This window comes from Tachypleus tridentatus, chromosome 9, assembly GCF_004210375.1.
Source record: "Tachypleus tridentatus isolate NWPU-2018 chromosome 9, ASM421037v1, whole genome shotgun sequence".
Taxonomy (NCBI): domain Eukaryota; kingdom Metazoa; phylum Arthropoda; class Merostomata; order Xiphosura; family Limulidae; genus Tachypleus; species Tachypleus tridentatus.
The window spans coordinates 22,152,497-22,171,745 of record NC_134833.1 but is presented as its reverse complement, the minus strand read 5'-3'; the positions used below and the strand labels follow the sequence as shown (position 1 = coordinate 22,171,745).

Below are 19,249 nucleotides of genomic sequence, written 5' to 3'. Positions count from 1 at the left end.
GCTGAAAGGGCGAGCATGTTTGGTGTGACAGGGATTCGAACTCGCGACCTTCAGAGTACGAGTCGAGCGCCTTAACCACCTGATCATGCCAGGCCTACAAGTAATTAGGATAGAGTCCATACTGTAACGCGAAATTAAGCGTTTCAATATAATTTTATTAATGAAAATTATGAGTAATTAGTATAATGCATACAGTATTTTAATGTGAAGTAGAAACGGTGCCATATTGAGGAAGAGCAATGCTTAAAGCGATGGAACAAGCCTAAAGAATGACGGACTTTTTCTGAAATTTCTAGTGAAGTTAAAGCCCCAAACGCCAGTGATTAACAACCACCCCTCGCCTACGTCTGTAGTTGACCATAACCGTATAGGCTTCGGATGATGTTGGCTGGTTAACTGTTCTAACTTACGAATAATTATGAACTTTGGAATTTCCGAACACAGATTCACAATTTGCATAAAGTTCATTTCAGGTTGGAAATAACAAAAACCAAAAACTTTGTCGGTGCTTTTCTGTAAATGCTTACACGTTTTTAAAATTAAATATTACTTGTATGATACCTAATTTACTAACGGTAACTAAGTGAAATAAGCCTGAGGTTGGAACTTTTTAACCGATTAGATTTTTGAAAAGTCTTTGAATTTATAATATTTTGTTAAGACACCACCGTATAAAAAGGGTATATCTTATGAGACTAATTTCCAAACTGTGTGTCTGTTTGTAGTAACGAGTCACAAGTTATGTGAGAAAGTGTACGTCATGTTAAAACTACTCATGTTTTGTTGTCTCAGTTAACGAGTTACTACTACATAAGTTACGTTTTATTTTGTTTGAGTTTGCGCCTATAATAAGTAGAATGAAACGTAGACTTTTAGGATATGGATAAAAGTATGAACAGACTAGCTTTTATCAATATTTTTAAAAACATTTTATAATATTTGTTTACATTTATTATTATTCAGTTTCAATCGTTGTTGAACATTAATCAAAATAAGCTATTATCACCTAAAATTATTTACTTATCTGGGTCAATTACTCTTAAGTTATCGCTTTTTTATGTAGTTTTCGTAATTACATTTACGCCCTTTGTTATTTTATCCAGTCTATATCCTTTCTAATAATGAAACGAAAATATACTTTTAACACATGACCAATAACATTCCTAATGATAAGACCAATTTACACCTTTAACACGTGACCTGTGTCCTTCCTAGTAAGACCAAATTGCGCCTTTAGCATGCAACCTACATCCTTCCTTATGATGAAACTAAGCTTTACTCTGTATTCAGATGAAATCTAAATACAGATCTACATGTTTCTCATTGCTTATTTATTAATATTCATAGTGCATGATTAGAACAGATGACTGATGCAATTTTTATATTGCAAAAATTAAAGTAATAATAAATCAAACACATTTCATTAAGTATGTTTGAATGATCTTACACTCGCATTGACCTCACATAACCTCATAACTGTGAAAGTTCTGTCTCTTGAAGTCATCTTTTAAATGTTACAAATTATTTTTTAGGTTGTTTCATCATGTTTTATATCCTCTTACTATGACACCATCTTCTAATAGTTATTTATGATGTTTTCTGCTGTCTTACTGAGGTTACCATTAATGTAACACCAATAACAAGTTGTAAATAATTTCTTTTGTGGTTTTATTATCACTGTTTATTTTCTGGTATTTTTACAAAATTTCATTAATAATTTCAGAAACACAAATTCCTCAAAAATGTTTCATGAACATTTGAAAACAATAAGTGTGGACTCAACAATAAAATGTTATGATTCATAGCAAGTCATTATTTCCTTGACACGTACTTTCAACTCATTAACCAGCATAATTTCCAAATGATGCATGTGAAACACATGACATCTGACAGCATTATCCAAGTCCTTCCATCATCTTGTAAGCTTCTTTCAGATCTAAATAAATTTTAATGTTTGAAAATTAAATTTGGTTTAGACACTAATCGGTACTTATGAGCTATGAACAACTGAGTACAAAAATAGTCCTAATAAACAAAGTTTTACTTTGTTTTCATCTTGCTAGTTTTTAAGATTTATAATAGTTCCCTGGGAATCAAAACTGAAAACTATTCAGTGTGTTTATTACATGTTACTGTCTTTCTTACACATCATGGGTAAACTCTACAATCATAATGTGTGGTACTATCATTTTTATGCATGTATATTATTATACTAGAAATACTTTTGGAAGAGTAAAAATTAAAGACTCATATAAATAATAGAAATATATTAAAATACTCTGAGATTAATGTTGTATAATGCAAGTTAAACTTTTATTTAGAAAACCAATCAACAGTTGTAAAAAAGCACCTTATGTGTTTTAAAATTAATATTTTAATATATTCCTTTTAGTTGGTTCTACAAGAACTTAATTATTTACCTTCACAAATTAATCAGTAGATTTCACTTTAATCAGATTATTAGAAAATAGGCAACAGGATGTATGTATGTTTTTTAGCTATTTCATATACTTGTTTTGTGGTTATTAAAACACAGTGCTTCTATTGTCAAACAGCTGTTTATTAGTGATTAAAATGTATTATTGGTATCAAATTGTTTTGTTTACATTGATTAACACTAATTCTGCATATGCATTTATTTGTGGAAATGTTTTAAAATAATACAACCGATTCTTCCTATTGTCCCCTTGATATGTACTTTGTTGTTTTTTTAGTGGAAAGCAGTACAACAAAGAACAGTATGCACTCTGTACATTGAAAGACCTCAAACTTCATATTTGTGCTGTAAGCCTATAAAACAGGGAGATTCTAATGTAACAATATGCAAAATATAACCCTTACTTGTACCCCTGCCATTTCATATACAAGTTCTTTTATCATTCTTCTAGAAAGGTAGATTTGTCTTTAAAATACACATGTTTGCACCTGCTATGTTTTTCTTGTTCAAAGTTAAGCACAAAGCTACACAATGGGCTATCTGTGCTCTGACCACCACGAGTACTGAAACCCAGTTTTAAGCATCATAAGTCTGCAGACATGTCGCTGTGCCACTGGGGGGCTCTATTCTGTCAGAAATATTTCTAATAAAAGTATAATATAAAACAATACATCAATTATAAATAGAAATAAGATAATTTCTGCAGTATATTTCCACTTATAAATAATACAATTTTATATAACAAAAAGCCACAAGTGTAAAAATATCTGTACCCAACATAACTTTTGCTTAAAAGTTCACAATAGCTTTTTGACCTGTGTTGGTTCTCTTTATCAATGATAAAATTCATGTGTATTTTAATTTGAAACTTAAGACAGAAACAGTAAGATTATAAAAGAATTAACTATTTAAAAAAATACAACTAATTTACTAAAAATCAATCATTGGGTTACAAACAGAAACATTCACAAAACAGCTTCATCTCAAGGTAATTCTAATAATTTTAACAAACATGCTAAGAAAACTTTGGAATGACCAAATGATCATCTGTTAACCTTATAAAATGCCATATTCTTTACCACATGCCACAAAAATAGATAGATGAATTAAATAATTGCTCATAAACATTGCAAATGTGTTTATACCTACTCTTTAAAAAGTGTTAATTTTTTTTTGCAATTGTTATAATTAACTAGAAATCCTGAGATTTCAGAAGCATTTCCAAAATTCATTATAATCTTAACATGATGTATATTTTATTATGTAAGTATTTTTATACTATATGAAAAAATTCCTTACTTGTTGTTTACACTAGAATATGCAAAAAATGATACACTTGTTTATGGACTTGGTCAGTAATAATTAATTTTGGAAACCTTACCGTGCAAAAGCACCCTGAACTTGTCAGGTGACAACGAGAATGCTTCTGCTCGTGTCTCGACTGAATCTAGGTCTTTAACTTTTAGACAAATCTGAACTGAAGGTTCATTAACCTCTTGCATAACACTTGATCCTATGATATAGTCCACCCTCCAGTGTACATCTTCCAACCTAGATACTGAATAATGAACAATTGTAAAACATTAATGCCACATAAATGTCATAAAATGACAAATGAAACACTAAACTTAGTTTAGGCACTATAATTAAATACAGTAACAGCACATTAACACATTTTCTAAACACTGTGGTGTTATTTCCTTTACCAGAAAGTACCATGAATGAGACCAGTATGTACTTCAATCCAAAACACCTAGACTGCTCTACTCTGAATGTCTCAAATATAAATGCTCAATTTATTTCAGTAAAATTAACATAGAAGCTTGAAAAATCTGAAGTGGGTTTCAAATAGATCCCTCTAGAAGACTCATTATCTCTGCTCTCTACAAGCAGATTAAAGAGTTGGATTTGCCATATTTTTATTCTCCACCAACTTTGTTTCTCTATTAAGAGTCAATAAGAATCTGCAATCCACACAAAATTTTGTCATTTATCAGTTTGTGCTCTTAATCATAATTCTGAAGTAGCCTTTCTAATTTCCACTTTTATTGTAAGATGCTAACTGTAAATATTAGTTTTTAATTAAAAGGATTATATTTTAATATTTTGATTTTTGCTATGTTTTTAACTCTAAAAGGACAGGAGAGCAGAATTCACGAAAGTCCAGGTAAAACAACATCCACAAAAAATATAGAAAAGATAAACAGAACATACACGTAGAGGTATTCCAAAGAATCTATCTTAGTCAAATCCCAATGTAGAAGACAAAATCAACTGAACATTTAAAGAAAGAACTTGTAATTGTTGAACATCAGTGAAACCACTGTGAACATTTACCACTCCAAGATGTACAATTAAAGCACAAACACATAGTTAACTATATGTACAAATGTTTTGTAGAATTTTCTGAGAACATGATATGCTTGTCTTTCAGTCCTTTGCTAATGAAAGATTGTTTACATATAGAAAGTTTCTAATATCAAGAAATAAGTTGTGAAACACAAAGATTCAAATACCAAAAAAAGTTTTGATACTTTCCATATAATTTTCACATGATGAAAGACCCACTAAATTGGCTTATCTGGAGTTAAATGATGCATTAGTACAGTGATTATATAACAAGGAAAGGTGGTAATTATTTAATCTTACATTTGTTGATGAGAGTCATATGGGCCCAGTCAGTTGATGAAAAATATTTTTCTGAGTTATTTATCCATCAAATTGTTTGTGGACCTATGATTTTGTTGGCTGCAGGGCCCTTAATTAACATGCAAGACAAAAGAAAATTTAAACACAGGTCCTCCCATGTAATATACTAACAAAATGAGTTCACCAAATTCTTTTAAGCAGTTCTTCACATAGGAACCCCAGTGGCAGAGATGCCAACTATTTCAAATGACTGAGCATAATGATTGTAGACAGAGCCCGTACAACCACTGGATACAGTTTTGAGTCATCTATGTCAGTGGGTTAACTGTAAACACTGTGAGTAAGTATGCTTGATATCATTTTGTCATCTTCACAACCCAACTTTTGTACAATGATTGTAGTTTTGGTTCTAGCACAGCCATATTTTTTTACTATATCAGAATCTGGGAAAATTTTTCTGAATAGATGTCCTGCATGATCGGTTACAGTTGGGGTAAATTATGAGCAACGACGAATTGCATGAACATCACTTCTGCATTTATGGTTTCATATTCTGAATTCTTACTCATTAATGCCGTTATCTGCATTGTTTTTGTGTCTTCCCCTCAGCCTTTTGATGGTGAGATACTGATTTTGTATGTCTGGAACAATCGTTTATCCCGCCATGCACCACAGAAAAATCAATGTGACAAACTGTACAAAACGCACGACTGTCACTGACTTTTGATGCAATGACTGGATATTTTGCACTATACTCTTTGCTAAATTTTTGATTCACAGTTTTAGTCCTTTTAGATTTGCCAGAAACAAGACAATCTGGTGAACGAGGCCTCTTTTTTTTCCATCTTGTGAACGATCACATTGGTGTTTCTATGCCACTTATAAAACGAGAAATATCCATCTACGCGAGCACTGATGACTTAACTATGGATTCCCCCACATACCCAGTATGGAGAAGCACCGCACTGAAGCTATTGGTAGACGTTGGAGATACAAATATTTTTATTATTTCAAGCACAAACATGATTATCGCAAGTAGCCATTTGGACTATGTCTTTTATTTATTATCAAAATTTATTTGTATCTCACTAGAAATTTGTCCCTGGGGGAACAATTTATCACTTTATTGTACAGGCCTATATAATATATAATAATTTGGGAGTTGCAACAAGTCGTAATGTTTGTCTGTATGAGTGTATAGTCGTAATGTATACACCAAAATTGTAATGGTTGGCATCTCTGTAGTAGTCACAAGTACAAATTGGTAATTTGAAGGTTAAATTATTTCAGTTATGTGAAACAACATACAACAAGAACAAAATTACTTTCATTGCTCTGAATATTTCTGATGTTAATATCCAATCATTCTACTTCTAACAATTACTTAAATACAAAACATGCACATAATTAACATTGCTAATCATGGTAGTACTAGATATGTAAAACTGGCTGAGAAAAAAAATGGCCGGAAGACTATGATGCTGACATATAACTGATAAAGTTCAGTTATAGCCTAATCTGAGCACCTAATTGCCATTACCAAGTAAAGTTTCAGAGCTTGTAAAACTCCTAATATGACTGAAATTGCTGATTTGAAGAAACTGGAATAAGCTAAAGAGCCAAATTGTTCATTTTCTTTTCCAATAGCTTTAGTATGACAGAAAAGAATTTTAATAGCACCTGAGAATAAGTGTTTACAAGCATGATAGTACTTAGTATAATCTGAAAAAACAGAATAATAACTCCAGTGTAAACAATGTTATAATTATCACTTGAAGTTAGTTTGTTTTACAAAAATATGGTATTCTTCTAAAAAGCTTTTGTACAGAGTGAAACAGGAATTACCAGCCAATAATAAATGATCAGTAGATAACTAACATGCAGAACACTTCATGCTTTGTACACTATAGAACTGACATCTTTAAGGAGCCAACCTTTATATTATGTGAGAAGTGAGGGGGCATAACAAAAATTATTACACATAAAATTCACAGAATGCACAACTTTCAGTCAAAAGAAAACAATTATATTATAAAATATTTTGTGAATGTAAAATGATGTAGGGATTCAATGCCACAAACAATGCAAACATGAATACAGAGATAATGCAGATGTACATTTTTCCTATGTTCTTTCCTTACTGTAAGTTCCTCAACACAAGTCCCAAAAAGTCAAGATTATGACCACTATTGATTAATAAACCATTGTAGCCAGTCATGTGGTATAAAAACAATATTCAAGGTCATTCTACAAGTGCAATGAAGAAACTGACAGGGTATTAACAATATACAGGGTGGCCCGTAAGTCCCTACCCATCCGTACATCTTATGTACCCGGTGTATCTGTGTGCTGTCCCACATTCTCGCTGCATAATATGATGCGATGCCATGTTCTGTGACACATTTTCCTCAACATAGCAGGGGTTATTGTTCCAATTGCCGTGGTAACAGCTGCCTTCAACTCATCATTAGTATTATAACGTTGTTTAGACACAACATATGGATTGGTAGGGACTTACGGGCCACCCTGTATACATATTACCATTAAATCATAAAAATATTCTTATCAACTTATTTAAATGAAATTGTTTACAATGGAAAGGAGAAACAATTAATAAAAATTTGTTTGCAAAAATTAAATATGAAACAGTCTTATGGTGCTAATTACCATAAGCCTATAAGACTAACTCAGAACTTACTTCCTGCTTGTATAGTGATGCTTATATGGATTTGTGTGTTCGTCCCTACCTTGTGTCTGTGCATTTTGGCATTGCCATTTCTAATTCATTTTTGGAAAATTACTTTTTATTACACGCGTGGGTTTTAATTATAATTTATAATGAAGCTGTTTTAAAACAATTTTTGAAATTAAAAAGTATATCTGTAATCCTAACCCACAACTTACATCTGAGACTCTTTTGCTTCATATGGTCCAACAACTCGGGAAATTTATCAGAAAATACTTTACAGAGTGAAGAAGTGTGTTCTGTGAAACAAGAAAAAGATTAACAAATATACTTAATAAATCATCTTATTAATAAATACAAAAAAATAAATAATTTTATTTGAGAAACACTGCAACACTGTTAAACAAATATTGACAATTAGCTTATCAGCAAACCATGCGATGATGTCTAACAACTAGATAAATACATATTACACCTCATCTCAACGTGGATTAGAATGTTCTAGACAATATACTACGTCTTAAAGACACAAGTATTCTAAAAATCCAATACTATCTAGCTTTAATTATCTCCATAGTGTGTTGGGATACTATAAATTGAGTATTAAAATAAAACAACTTTTGACTGGAAAGGTCTGTTTCATCATTTTTTTGTATTCACTTTAGAGCACAACTGTAGTTATATGACTTTAACATTTATGTTTCAGCATGTTTTTGTATTCACTTTAGGGCACAACTGTAGATATATGACTTTAATATTTATCAAATGAAAAATTACTTCAAAATGTTTTGTTAAAATACCCAATATCTTGTCTAGCCTAACAAAATTAGTGATTATTCTTAAGTGAGTCCTTGGCATAGCCATTACTCTGAAATATTAGGTATTTCAATAATATTCTGGAATGACTGGTTGTTTGATACACAATAAATTATTTTATAATGCTTTCTATATTCTAGTGGACATTAAAAACACTAAAAGACAAAGGATTAACTTCAGTATTGAATATTTTAAAGAAATAATCACACAGCTCAAAAGTTAATTACACTCAGATTTTGAGTATTTAAATTTTTTGTTTTTTTTATATTTTCAGTTAGGCTTCAACAGTCATTACTGAACTTAAATGCAGGAGTTGTGTAAGCAAAATAAGGAATAAATATGCTAAATAAAATTACTTTGATTCAGCTAATTAATGAATGCAGACAGACAATGGTTCATAGTTAACATGTGAAGGATGGACAAAACACTACTGATCTCACAGTTTCATTTTTATGACTATGTTCCTTTATTACGATTCACTGACGTTTAAAACATGAAACTATGGAAGTTGATCTCATCTAACTATACTTAAGGACTGGTTATCATATCTTAAGACTTTTTAGTTAAGTCTATTTGATAATACAAATGACTAGACAGAAACTAATATGTAATTTAGATATAGTTACTAATAGAAAGGAACATAACAATAATGGCATATAATAAATATGATTAGTTAGACTTTTAATAGCTAACAATTTTTTAAACAAAATTATATATCTTAATAGTGACATTTATTCATCCAGTCTTTTGATTCATGATAAAAATGTCTAAACAAAATTCATGCATGTTTATGTAATAAAAACACACAAAATATTTAATGTAATTAATTGAAATATTTATCTATGATTTACAGATGAATTTAACATGTGAACCTTCCACAAATATAGCAACACCAATGGACTGAAAAATATGAAGTTCATAATCCTATCCTAATTATAAATATAAAACAAATATCACTTTCAGAAACATTCACATTTAGATGAAAAAAAACAGTGTATTTTCTAACTTCTTCCTTTTTAGTTTGTTTCTTTGATTTATACGTAGTGACAACATGCTTCTCGGCATCTGTGTGACTAACTGAAATTATTAAAATCATTAATCACTAAGTAATTTTATATGTTTTGAACCTTCTTTGAAAAACTGTGAATTAACTGATACAAGACAACATGAAATTGGAACTCACCTAAAACTCACAAGCAGTGCCAACCACGGTACCTTAGAAAAACTAACTACTAGAACACACTCGGCCCAATTTGTAATGACGTTTTATCATTCAGTATCATTTTTGTATACATAAAAACATTAATGTAACAAAGGTGGTACTATTATAGCATCTGGACTTGAGATTTTCCTTTACAAACAACAGCAAGATTAATGAATGTTAGTCCATAAATGTGATTTTTCAAAAGTGACAGGTTATGAACTTTGAATGGTTACAATGCCATAAAGAACATCTTTATAGTTTTTATTTCATGTAACATGTCAAATAGGCTTAACTAAAGGATGACATTAGAGGTATTTAGACAACTCAGTAGGAATAACTAGAACAAGGTGTTTTGAATTTCTCCTGATGATTTATCATGATATTTCCGAGTTGGAAGAATTATGAAACATATTTAGGCCTGTTCGTCCAAGAAGCTGATATGCACTGGCATTTCTCTCTTTCTAAAGCAATGTTTAAATATACTTTTAACAGGATTTTATTTACACATAATGCACTGAAGCAAGCATAATAATAATGACACCTTTTTTATTTGTATAAGGGTATTGTGATGATATTGTTAAGGAATGTCAGTGTAAAGTTCATTATGTCAAACAGTTTGACACGTTTTTCTTAAAGTAAAAATATTCTGTATGAAGTTTAGGAATTGTTTATTATTAAACATAAGATTCATGTTCCAAACATAGTAACAGAATATTTTGTTTTGGTTGTAAAGTGCTTACAGAAAGATTGTGATCATCAGCTATCAATCATTGACATTATTAGTAAATACAGAACAACTGTGATCATTAGATATCAATTATTGACATTATTAGTAAATACAGAACAACTGTGATCATTAGATATCAATTATTGACATTATTAGTAAATACAGAACAACTGTGATCATTAGATATCAATTATTGACATTATTAGTAAATACAGAACAACTGTGATCATAAGCTATCAATCATTGACATTATTAGTAAATACAGAACAACTGTGATTAGATATCAATTATTGACATTATTAGTAAATACAGAACAATTGTGATTAGATATCAATCATTGACATTATTAGTAAATACAGAACTGTGATTAGATATCAATTATTGACATCATTAGTAAATACAGAACAACTGTGATTAGATATCAATTATTGACAGTATTTTAGTTTAGTGTATAGAACAGTCTACATAAGCTAACAGGTTCACTGTCTTTAAATGTTAATAAACCAACATAGGTGAATGAATAGGCTTCTAACCATGAGAACAAACGTCATGACATATTTTATCCCAACCAAAGTATTTTTATATAAAATTATAAATTAATATGATTTGTTCATGAAATAATATTATGAAGTTTCAAAAACTCCTAATAATCTTAAGTTGTAACATGTTTGTGACAATACTACAAAGAGTAGTTTAGTTTGTTATAGAATCTACTTTATTTAAAGTGTCACTGTTCATACATTATTCGATGAAATAGCCTTCAGTCACTAAGGGGTCAAAATATGAAAAAAATTAAAAGGTGTAAGAACATGTTGCATTTCTGAAAACCACATTACTTGGTAATCATCAAATATATTGTCCCTAATTTATCAGACTTTTTATTTTAATACAGCTCACGTAAATATTACTCACAGCAAAATAAGGTTCCTTTTCATATTTTTCTGAAATATTTTAAGATCAACATGTTACGATGAGTTGGATTCACTTTGTGATCAAGTGTGGAAAACAAATATTCAGCAGCAGAAATTTATCCATTGTGTATGGAAGTATCTCCAGAATGTAAAGAAACCTACTTAATATTAATCATGTCCATGTCCTCCTTCACTAGTGGACACAGCCACATCTGTAACTATCTAGTTTACAGCCATAACCATGCCCATGTCCTCCTCCACTGGTGGACACAGCCACATCTGTAACTATCTAGTTTACAACTATAACCATGCTCATGTCCTCCTCCACTAGTGGACACAGCCACATCTGAAACTAGCTAGTTTACAGCCATAACCATGCACATGTCCTCCTCCACTAGTGGACACAGCCACATCTGTAACTAGCTAGTTTACAACTATAACCATGCTCATGTCCTCCTCCACTAGTGGACACAGCCACATCTGTAACTAGCTAGTTTACAGCCATAACCATGCCCATGTCCTCCTCCACTTGTGGACACAGCCACATCTGTAACTAGCTAGTTTACAGCCATAACCATGCCCATGTCCTCCTCCACTAGTGGACACAGCCACATCTGTAACTATCTAGTTTACAGCCATAACCATGCCCATGTCCTCCTCCACTAGTGGACACAGCCACATCTGTAACTAGCTAGTTTACAGCCATAACCATGCACATGTCCTCCTCCACTAGTGGACACAGCCACATCTGTAACTATCTAGTTTACAACTATAACCATGCTCATGTCCTCCTCCACTAGTGGACACAGCCACATCTGTAACTAGCTAGTTTACAGCCATAACCATGCACATGTTCTCTTCCACTAGTGGACACAGCCACATCTGTAACTAGCTAGTTTACAGCCATAACCATGCTCATGTCCTCGTCCACTAGTGGACACAGCCACATCTGAAACTAGCTAGTTTACAGCCATAACCATGCACATGTCCTCTTCCACTAGTGGACATAGCCACATCTGTAACTAGCTAGTTTACAACTATAACCATGCTCATGTCCTCCTCCACTAGTGGACACAGCCACATCTGTAACTAGCTAGTTTACAGCCATAACCATGCCCATGTCCTCCTCCACTTGTGGACACAGCCACATCTGTAACTAGCTAGTTTACAGCCATAACCATGCCCATGTCCTCCTCCACTTGTGGACACAGCCACATCTGTCACTAGCTAGTTTACAGCCATAACCATGCCCATGTCCTCCTCCACTAGTGGACACAGCCACATCTGTAACTAGCTAGTTTACAGCCATAACCATGCCCATGTCCTCCTCCACTAGTGGACACAGCCACATCTGTAACTAGCTAGTTTACAGCCATAACCATGCCCATGTCCTCCTTCACTAGTGGACACAGCCACATCTGTAACTAGCTAGTTTACAGTCATAACCATGCCCATGTCCTCCTCCACTTGTGGACACAGCCACATCTGTCTGGTTTACAGCCATAACCATGTCCATGTCCTCCTTCACTAGTGGACACAGCCACATCTGTAACTATCTGGTTTACAGCCTATAACCATGCCCATGTCCTCCTCCACTTGTGGACACAGCCACATCTGTAACTAGCTAGTTTACAGCCATAACCATGCCCATGTCCTCCTCCACTAGTGGACACAGCCACATCTGTAACTAGCTAGTTTACAGCCATAACCATGCCCATGTCCTCCTCCACTAGTGGACACAGCCACATCTGTAACTAGCTAGTTTACAGCCATAACCATGCCCATGTCCTCCTCCACTAGTAGACACAGCCACATCTGTAACTGGCTAGTTTACAGCCATAACCATGCCCATGTCCTCCTCCACTAGTGGACACAGCCACATCTGTAACTGGCTAGTTTACAACCATAACCATGCTCGTGTCCTCCTCCACTAGTGGACACAGCCACATCTGTAACCAACTAGCTTACAACCATAACCATGTCCATGTCCTCCTCCAATCGTGGACACAGCCACATCTGTAACTAGCTAGTTTACAGCTATAACCATGCCAATGTCCTCCTCCACTAGTGGACACAGTCACATCTGTAACTAGCTAGTTTACAGCAAGAAGCATTCAAATATCAACACATTCTTGCCTAGCAGCAAACATTTTCCTTTCTGCACCTAATGAGGCAGTGCTTTTTATACTGTCCATACACATTGTTCCTGTGATAGTTGAGGACCAGGAATATTAGGATGTTTCTTGATAATGGATCACAACCATTTATTGCACAACAAATTTTCTAACTTATCAAACAAAATAGCTACCTTTCTTCAGTCATTGTATTCCTCTTTTTGAAAAGTCAATATTCCATACTTTTTCTTCTAGACTTACTTTAGCCTTAATGTTTTAATGTCACATCTTCTATAATCCAGGAACAGAAGTATCTGAGGTGCACCCATGTAGAAAAGAGCTAACACCCAATCTATTCATGCTACATCAAATTAACTATGCATAGAGTTTTAAAATCATGGAAGGTATGATCAACATACCTTTTGGTAAACCTAGTTGTTGGAGTTCATTAGACAAAGTTTCTTCTGCTACTCTATGTTTGGTAGCACTAGACAGAATAAAGTCTAGAGCTGCTACACTGGCTTTAATATCTCCAACAGCTAAGAAAGAAGAATAAAATACAAACATTATTCAGAATATTTTGTAACACCCTATCAACTGAATCTTTTGTTAAATCTCTTGAAGAAACATTGTTTATAATTATACACCAATTCCAACATTTTAATATGCATATTTTCTCATTTTGTTATGTTTTTCAAAGTTTAAATCTCATGGACTGTATAACAGTTTTGCACTCTTGAAAAATCAGCTCTTTTCTAACACACTATTTCAGATAGGAAATTAAATAGAACTCACCATATTTTGCATCTGTAGTAAGTTTAGAAACTTTTTCATACTGAAAAGAAAAATACAAAAAAAGACTTTTCAGTATAAAATTAACAAGACAGAATTAAACCTTTCCAGACCAGGTACATTAACAATATTCTTTGTTTTTACTCCTGCTTAGAGTAGAAATACTTAAGCAAATGCTATGAACCTTAGGACAAATGCAAATGTACTACACAGTTCTAGTTTCAACTTCAGAAAGATGCATCTAATTTAAGTTTCTATCAATGTTTGTTTTACAAACTTACAACAAATTTATTACGAAAATTTGTTTTTAAACATTAAAATAACTTATTTCATCCCAGAGTTTCAACTGCTTTTACTGTTGATCAGAAAGTTTTATTTATATACCTAGACAATTTTAATTTAATTTCCATAAATTTGTTTTTTTTTAAACTATTTTGTCAACTGTAGTAGCCTCCCTTTTTTGGCTATAAGTTGTACAAAGACACTACATCAGTTAACAAACATTTATCAGTGATCTCAGACCTGAAGTATGAAAATAGTGTCAAGTGAAGCTTGGTGACAAAATGTTCACTATCAATATTATGATCAAAATCAAACTATACCTTTCTTTTCAATGATACAAATGTTATATTAGTTTTTTTGCATTGTTTGGCTACAAACAAAATTAATAATTACATTCAATAAATAATTCTCTGAATCACCATTACACCATACTCTCTATATACAATAAGGCTTAACTAATGTCTCATCAAAAGAGAACTGACAATACTTCCCAACAAATACAACACAAAAATGATGTCTAAAGAAATAATAGAAAATTCTGAGATCTTTGATTTATTCTTGAGTCTTAACTTTCTAACTACATTTTGTAAGAGCTTCTCTACTTGTTTTCTCAAGTCATAAATCACTCTTCAATCAGATCTATTCACTTAACAGCAACATACATGGTTCATGACCTGCTCTATCCAATGGTATTTATAGCTTTAGCACTTTTCATATTTGCTTTTTATTAGTAGTTGCTACCTTGAATCTTTTATGATCTCTAAACATGTGATGCAAGTGAAAGCCTGTAATAATAAATTCTCAGGAAGAGAAGGTAAATAACAAGAGATAAGATTTGGTTAATTGTAATCTCCAGAAACAACAGTTTGTTTGTTTCTTGAATTTTGTACAAGGGCTATATGTGCTAAAGAAAAAATAATATTAAAATAACTAATCATTTTTATAATTTTTTTCTTGTACAGGAAAGAGAAAACAAAGAAAAGTTTAAGTTAACCTATGGTTTTGTTAATAAGCTTTAGAACATCTTGAAATATTTATCTGTAAATTTTTACCAAATCAACATCAACAAAGGATAACAAAATAATGCCAATGCATAATTATTACAACTTCTTTGTCTGAATATAAATTGCTACTACATCACATTCATAATTGTATAACATAAAATGGCATATATTATGCAAAAAAGTTAATATTTTGACATTAAAAAATACTATATTCTAAACTATAAAATGAATGGATATGTTGATAATGCAATAAATTATATGAGTTAAATTAGATACTAAACGTAGACAAAACTACACATTAACACAATGCAAGACTTACATCAATTCCTTTTCCTATGATATCATTTACAACATGGTTACATAGAAGTTTCATTTTCACAGATGTCTGTTAGAGTAAGAAAAAGGATATAACTGTTAAAAAAGTATTTTGACACAAAACTTCCATATTTATGTTTGCTGGAAGTCAGATCTCAATATTATTAGTGCAATGTAAATATACTTAAAACACAAGTGCAATGAATGAACTCAAATATCTATAAATGTTAATAAGTTTCAAACTCTATTGTTACGTACTTATTGGGAAAAAGTTTCTTGTATTTTTCTCAGTTTATTTATTCTAACATTTTAATTCAAGAAATGGAAAAGTTCAGTTTTATTTTTAAAACAGCTAGAAATTTAGTTTCTTATATACATATATATTTAGTTAATTAAAAAAAGAATTGAACATTTTTCTCTATTTACCTATACATAGATTCATCTACTTATACAAAGGTTTAACTTTAAACACAGTTCCCTAACTAGCTTTCTAGCCACAGTCAGTAATACTATCATTCAGGTTCAGTGCATCCATCAGTAATACCTAAACAAATTTAACTACAGAGCACTTTATACTCAGATTACTCATTTCTGTGAATATGAAAACTACATTTGATAAAAGTATCTGACCTACATCAACTTCTTGCCATTTAATTAGTAGCAAGTGATTAAACCAACTGGGGAATATTTTGCTGTCCATAAAATAAAAATGATAGAACTTTAAAAGTAATTTTACAAAAGTCACTTTAAATTTTTTTTATCAAATTATACTTTCTACTACATCCTTGAAATGCCTATATACATACAAAAAATAATATTATGCATATATGGCATACATTATTAGAAAATCAAATTTATTTTTATAATTCATTTTTAAATGTATGTAATTAACATCACTACTATCTAGTTAGCATCACTTTAGAAGAAATTATCACTCACTTCATGCTATATATTATTCTTGCATTTAATATGTCAAAAATTATCTTTGCTTCACTATAACATTATCTCTTTTTTGTAGTTAATTTTTGAATACATATGATCTTGAATATATATCAAATGATCAAATATATTTGTTACAGTTCCTAAAGAAATACTTCCACATATGTTTTTAATGTACATAACATAGAGAAATAAAAAAATGTACTCACAATTTTTGATAAAGTATTTATTTCTGCTAAGACCCAGTCAGGGCAATCTAAGTCACCACAAAATTTGAATCTCTGCAAACATAAAATGTTTTAGTGATGCAAAAAGTACTTCATTACTTACAAAACCTAATACCAATAAAATTATTTTATTTAGATCTAGGTTTAAAAAATATTTTAATATAAAAAAATGTGGAACAGGTTTATTTTATGTACAAAAGAGCATAACTTAACATATATCCACAAATTAAAATACTGTAAGAAAGCCATGCAAGTATTAAAAGCCAAAATTGCAATTTATCAAAGTAACAATTATAACTGTTGGTAGTTTTTATTACATAAGGAATAAAACATATATTGGAAAAGGAACTTTATGCTAATGACCTAAATAACATTACTTTTAATAAATCAGAATCGAAAACTTTCCAGTTTTTGTTCATGTAATTTTCATTTCACCAGAACTGAAAATAGAAAACTTTAATGATAGCTGACTTTTCTAGATTTGATATTGTAGTGTTTGTTACTATTATGTAAATGCTATACCTTAAACTTGCTTTATAAGCTACGCAAAGTTATATTTCGCATTTTGAGAAGTCAGAAATCACTAAAATTATAAATAAGACTCGTAGTAACTTCGTCAAGTAAAGTTAACTTAATCAACCCCAAAGTAACGACATTAATCGAGTAAAACTGTACAGTAGTAACTTAGATGAAATATTACAATAAAATATTAAAATTCACTCCTAACCATTTTTATTTAGTTGTGAACCTTCTAATAACTTCAATGAGGTATTACTGATACTGTTATGTTTTTAACAATTCATTACACAATAAACAGTTTTGACTTAACACAAATATCCAATATAAGCGTAACACCCCATTATTAAAGTGTAGCGCTACCTATGATTGTTTTGTAAAGTTTAAAATAAATTGTAAACGAAAAAAATACGAGTAATCATGTTTATCCCATTTTCTTTTATACACAAAAGTTAAGAACAAAATAATTACTATTTATTAAAATTATAAGACCATTCAATAGTTGATATTCAAGAGGTTTAACAAACAAATTTGACTAAAGTTTTAAGAGAAAAGTGAAAAATAAGATCAATCTGTGCATTAGAACAGAAAAAGGATAAAACAAAAAAATTATATGTCCGTCTTAGAAACAGAATAGGCCTGGCATGGCCGAGCGCGTTAAGGCATGCGCTCGTAATATGAGGTTCGCGGGTTCGCAACCGAGTCGCGCTAAACATGCTCGCCCTCCCATCCGTGGGGGCGTTATAATGTGACGGTCAATCCCACTTTTCGTTGGTATAAAGAGTAGCCCAAGAGTTGGCGGTGGGTGGTGATGACTAGCTGCCTTCCCTCTAGTCTTACACTGCAAAATTAGGGACGGCTAGCACAGATAGCCCTCGAGTAGCTTTGTGCGAAATTCAAAAACAAACAAAAGAAACAGAATGGGGTTCAACTTACGAAGGTAACTTAAACTATCTTACAAAGATTGAGTATTTACATATAGTTACAACAGAAAATGTTCGTACCCTTGCGTCTTTGAGTAGTTTTTTCCTCATAACTTAAAAAGTGTCATGATTAGGATAATGAAAGTATAGTATAGTATAAATATTATACTAACACACATCTACATAAATTTTTATGTAAATTGAACGACAAATAAACTGTTTATAAACAAGTAACCAAACATAGGATGGGCAGAAAGTGTTCGTGCGTCTACTTTAATGGTCAGTTGTGTAGCCTTTCATGTGAATTACTTGGCGCAATCTCTCCTCATAGCCCTCCATGATCGTTTGACAGTACTCAACTGGTATTTTCTTCCATTCTTCTTTACAGAAGGCCTCCAACTCTTGCAAGTTTTTCGGATGACGCTGATGAACCCTGGTCTTCAAATCATGCCAAATGTTTTCAATTGGGTTGAGATCGGGTGACTGCGATGGCCACTCCAGAACGCTTATATGGTTCCTCTGCAACCAGGATTGCACATATTTCGATGTGTGCTTAGGGTTATTGTCGTGCTGGAAGATCCAACGACGCCCAAGCCGCAAGTTTCGAGCATCATTCTTGATATAAGTGCCTAATATATCAACGTACTCTTTTTTTTTCATGATTCCGTTGACGCGGTGAAGGCTGCTTACATCAGAAGAGCTGAAAG

At 31.8% G+C, this 19,249-nt stretch overlaps 2 protein-coding genes across 4 annotated transcripts in view; one reads left to right on the top strand and one right to left on the bottom strand.

The window, feature by feature from the left end:
- Nucleotides 1–19,249, top strand: part of LOC143227309 (uncharacterized) — a 40,189-nt gene that overhangs the window by 9,272 nt on the left and 11,668 nt on the right. The gene's annotated exons all lie outside the window — the stretch shown is intronic.
- Nucleotides 1,655–17,989, bottom strand: LOC143224847 (COMM domain-containing protein 4). Of its 3 annotated transcripts, none has more exons than XM_076453210.1 (8): nucleotides 17,831–17,989; nucleotides 17,086–17,157; nucleotides 15,942–16,007; nucleotides 14,340–14,379; nucleotides 13,964–14,083; nucleotides 7,991–8,071; nucleotides 3,819–3,995; nucleotides 1,655–1,936 (listed from the first exon to the last, which is right to left on the bottom strand). In XM_076453210.1, the coding sequence occupies exons 1-8, from the start codon at nucleotides 17,831–17,833 to the stop codon at nucleotides 1,896–1,898; spliced, it is 600 nt and encodes a 199-aa protein (XP_076309325.1). In that variant the 5' UTR covers nucleotides 17,834–17,989; the 3' UTR covers nucleotides 1,655–1,895. The 3 variants fall into 3 exon arrangements, with proteins under 3 accessions (XP_076309325.1, XP_076309327.1, XP_076309326.1); XM_076453212.1 differs by having other exon boundaries at nucleotides 17,933–17,956; XM_076453211.1 differs by lacking the exon at nucleotides 15,942–16,007.